This window comes from Epinephelus moara, chromosome 6 (genome assembly GCF_006386435.1).
Source record: "Epinephelus moara isolate mb chromosome 6, YSFRI_EMoa_1.0, whole genome shotgun sequence".
Classification (NCBI taxonomy): Eukaryota; Metazoa; Chordata; class Actinopteri; order Perciformes; family Serranidae; genus Epinephelus; species Epinephelus moara.
Window position 1 is genome coordinate 634,297 of NC_065511.1, and position 3,849 is coordinate 638,145.

The 3,849-nt window shown below is 41.1% G+C and overlaps 1 protein-coding gene across 1 annotated transcript; it reads left to right on the forward strand.

Annotated features, from left to right (window-relative positions):
* The first annotated feature begins 21 nt into the window (after positions 1-21).
* On the forward strand, positions 22-3,629 carry LOC126391244 (phosphatidylinositol-3-phosphatase SAC1-B-like). The gene is made up of 3 exons (XM_050045880.1): positions 22-2,377; positions 2,452-2,509; positions 2,699-3,629. The coding sequence occupies exons 1-3, from the start codon at positions 2,279-2,281 to the stop codon at positions 2,833-2,835; spliced, it is 294 nt and encodes a 97-aa protein (XP_049901837.1). The 5' UTR covers positions 22-2,278; the 3' UTR covers positions 2,836-3,629.
* Positions 3,630-3,849: the final 220 nt, after the last annotated feature.

Below are 3,849 nucleotides of genomic sequence, written 5' to 3' on the forward strand. Positions count from 1 at the left end.
TGCCGAATAACTGCATCATCCTTTCCACACGTCCAGTGTTGCAACATTGTGCGCGCACAGCCCTTCACCACCTGGATCCTAAAATAAACACCTGTTTTATTACATAATCATGCTGTCGTGTTGCGCCATTCATTAAGATCCTATATTTCTGTCATTCAAATAACAAGAATTGTGGCTTAATAGTCTTAATTATAACAGCCAACTTATTGAAAAATGTCGGGTTTAAATCGGGCTCGGGCCCGTAATTACAGTTAATTGGACAGGCTGGGCCGGTCCCGGACATAACGTGCACGGGCTCGGGCCGGGCCGGGCTGGATTTTTTGGGCCCGATCTAAGCTCTACACCAGATTCAGGAACCCCATCGGAAACTCTGACTTAATCATAGACAAGTGTGTATGTTCATGAATGCCAATCAATCATAAATTGACAGCGCGGTCCTGCTAGTCAGCAATTAGCATACATCCCCACCCATGAATAGCCAGTGACCACCATATAAGGATGTGATAAATACTATGGATAGGTTCATGCTGTTGACCTATGAACATGGAGCAAACAAAAGAGAGAGAGAGAAAAAGAAAAACTTTTCTGACGCTGAGATTGAAGGTTTATTAGGTGAAGTGGGGTTGAGAAAAACATTTTATTTTCTTCTGTTAGTAGTGGTGTGACAGGGACAGGTCAATCAAAGGCCTGGAAGGAGGTAATGGGTGCCATCAACTCTGTGTCCCCTGTTGTAAGAACCATCTAAGAAGTTAAATGAAAATGGTTTGATATGAAACTTGATGCAAAGAAACGCTTAAGTACAAACAAAAACCCACAACAGCAACAGGAGGCTCTTCGTCTCAGCTCTCTGCTGCAGATGAATTGCTTGCATCGTAGGAGAGACCTCTCTGTCAGGGGAAACAGCCACATGCCTCCACTGGAGCAGTCAACAGCAAACTCACAAGGTACGGTGATGTACGTGTTATTGTCAGTGTTAAATCACTGTACATTTTGACAGCCATCACTGATAGCTTAGTGTTTGGTCAGTAACTTCAGTCTCATCGTCTCACCACTCAAACAGAGGATACATTTGTAGAGTTCTCGCTCCTCATTGATTAAAGTGGGAACAGAAATGTAGAAGACACGTATTGATTGATTTAAATAACACATTCTCATTTTTAAGAGACCTAATGGAAGCTTAAGTCCGCTAATTGTCAACTAATTGAGCTAAATGTGTTATACTTCTAATCTCTTGCCATGTTTAACTTACATGTTTTAAAGGCATCTGTGTATTGTGAACATAATAGAGCACAATACAAAGTTGTCAGAAGAAGGTGTAGATTTTACCTACGAAAAGATCGGAGCTAATAACATTAATGAATGCCGAAATGCACATAAATGTCCTTCTGCTAACAGTTTACACACAAATTCGTTCTGCTCACGTTTGATTAATGAGACCCAGAGAGTGTATATTATAAGTCTGTACATACTGCCTACTAAATAAAGAGTTATGGTTGTGAATACCAGCATGACCAACATGACTATCAATCACAACATGACCTGTCTGAGCTACCGTTGAATGGAAACTGTTTATCACAAATGTAAACCAGCATTACCTCTTCCTCAAAATTTAATATTTTCCAGTCTTGCTTAAAGGCAGATTGGAAGTATTAAATATTTAAGTGTTGAGTCACTCGCCATCATTTTTTCAGTAACGTAAACTGTCTGCCTTGCAGTCCACCATTGGACAAGCTGAAGAGCTGCAATGCATGATGAGGTGGTTTAGTATCGTAAAACATCAATTACTAGCCCAGGCTATTATTTGCTTGAGTCACTGAACTCAACAGGGGTATATTAAGGACAAGTGTCTATATGGGACAGGCTTTTAATTCCTTTTACATAAAATTGTTGCTCAGCAAAGATAGGAAATACGATCAGATTGTTTATTTAAACCACTATGAATATTACTTGTATAAAAATTAGGCTTCAAATAACATCAATTATGAATCATTTGATTTAGCTCTGACAGAGTGCGTTTAATTGGGACTAGGCTTTTAATTGAAGTTTTACGGTATGTCCAGTCAGCTCACGTCTCTCATCCATAAATTCTTGGTACTATAGTATACACCCTGACATTTCTTGCATACAAAAATCCTGAAGCTCTACACAACAAAACTGCCTAAAGCTGACTCGACAGAAGTATGAATAATCACAGAGCAGCTGAGTAGTCAATGCTGGCCACTTGGAGATACTCTCAACTGCAGAGAAGAATTACTGTTGAAACAGTTGGTCTGTTTTAATGCAGGACTCAATTGATCTGTTCCTGGGGAACTATGCTGTAGATGAAACTGATTGGTCCACCCCACTGCATGACCCCAAAGACTGGAAGTTTCTGACGGTAAGAAGCGCTCAGGAAAATTGATAAAGTTTTTTCTTTCCAATGTCTTTAATGTGACTCTTGTCCTTTTTTAGTTGCCTATCGTCATGGTGGTAGCATTCTCCATGTGTATCATCTGCCTGCTAATGGCTGGTAAGACAAAACTGCAAGAAACTCAAATTAACAGGCATTTTCATACCTACAAATCATCTTAAAATGAATTAATGTCCACTATGCACTAATTACTATCATTGTAGAGTTCCCCCAATATTTTGACAGGGGATGCCAAATTAGTTTTAAATGTCTTCAACTGACTTGGTATGACCTCCTGTCCCCTGTCAGGTGACACGTGGACTGAGACTCTGGCCTATGTGTTGTTCTGGGGAACAGCCAGCGTGGTGACGGGCGGCCTCATCCTCTTTAATGGACTGGACTTTGTAGATGCTCCCAAGCTGGTCCAGAAGGAAAAGCTGGACTGAATGTGTGTGTGTGGAAAGCAGCTAGGCCCTGGTGAGCTCACTACCTCATCCTCTAGCTCTTCATCACTTTACACCCAACATCAGCATCAGCAGGTCTGGAGCCTTTACTAACAGAGGGTGGAGTGGAGGAGGGGGGTGGTAAGTAGGGCCGGCCTCGTGTGCCACGACGGTGGAAAGACAGAGACTGGGAGTGCACAGGCCTGCTGCTGTCCACACTGCAGCTACTGACATGTGGACAGGTCTGTCTGTCCACAGTTTTACTGGACAATGAACCTCTGGAGTATATTCCTACTGTATGTGATTGTTCATGATTTCAGAAGAATGCTGTGGGATCCCACATAAATGTTTGTCCCACTTCATTCCCCTCATGGATGCATCGGGATCAGAATCAAAACAGCTGCTGTGATATCACAGTACAGCTGTACTGTTAATTTGCCTCTTGTCTTTTCTTTTCGCCATTGCCATTTATGTCTTTCCATGTACAGTTGCTCTGTCCTGGGTTAAACACTATCGGTTTCAGAGTCTTCAAGACCAGTAATGGATATGAGACTGTCCTGTTCCAATGGCCCCAAGGCATCCGGCCTTCTTTTACCAAAATTCAAATTACCCTGCAAGTGTGTTATTGGAAGTCCTCAGAATACCAAATATCAATTCATAACTTGACTTATGCATTTGAGCGGTCTTTATCACTTCATATAAAATATCAGGTATACAGTCAGGTCCATAATTATTTGGACAATGATACATTGTTGTCATTTTGGCTCTGTACACCACCACAATGGGTTTTAAATGAAACAATGAATACCTGCTTAAAGTGCAGACTCTCAGCTTTCATTTAAGGTTTTTTTTTCAAAAATCTAGTATGAACCGTGTAGGAATTACAACCATTTCTTCACACAGTCCCCCGACTTTAAGGGCTCATAAGTATTTGGACAAACTAACATAATCGTCAATTAAACAGTCAGTTTTAATACTTGGTTGCAAATCCTTTACAGTCAATGACTGCCTGAAGTG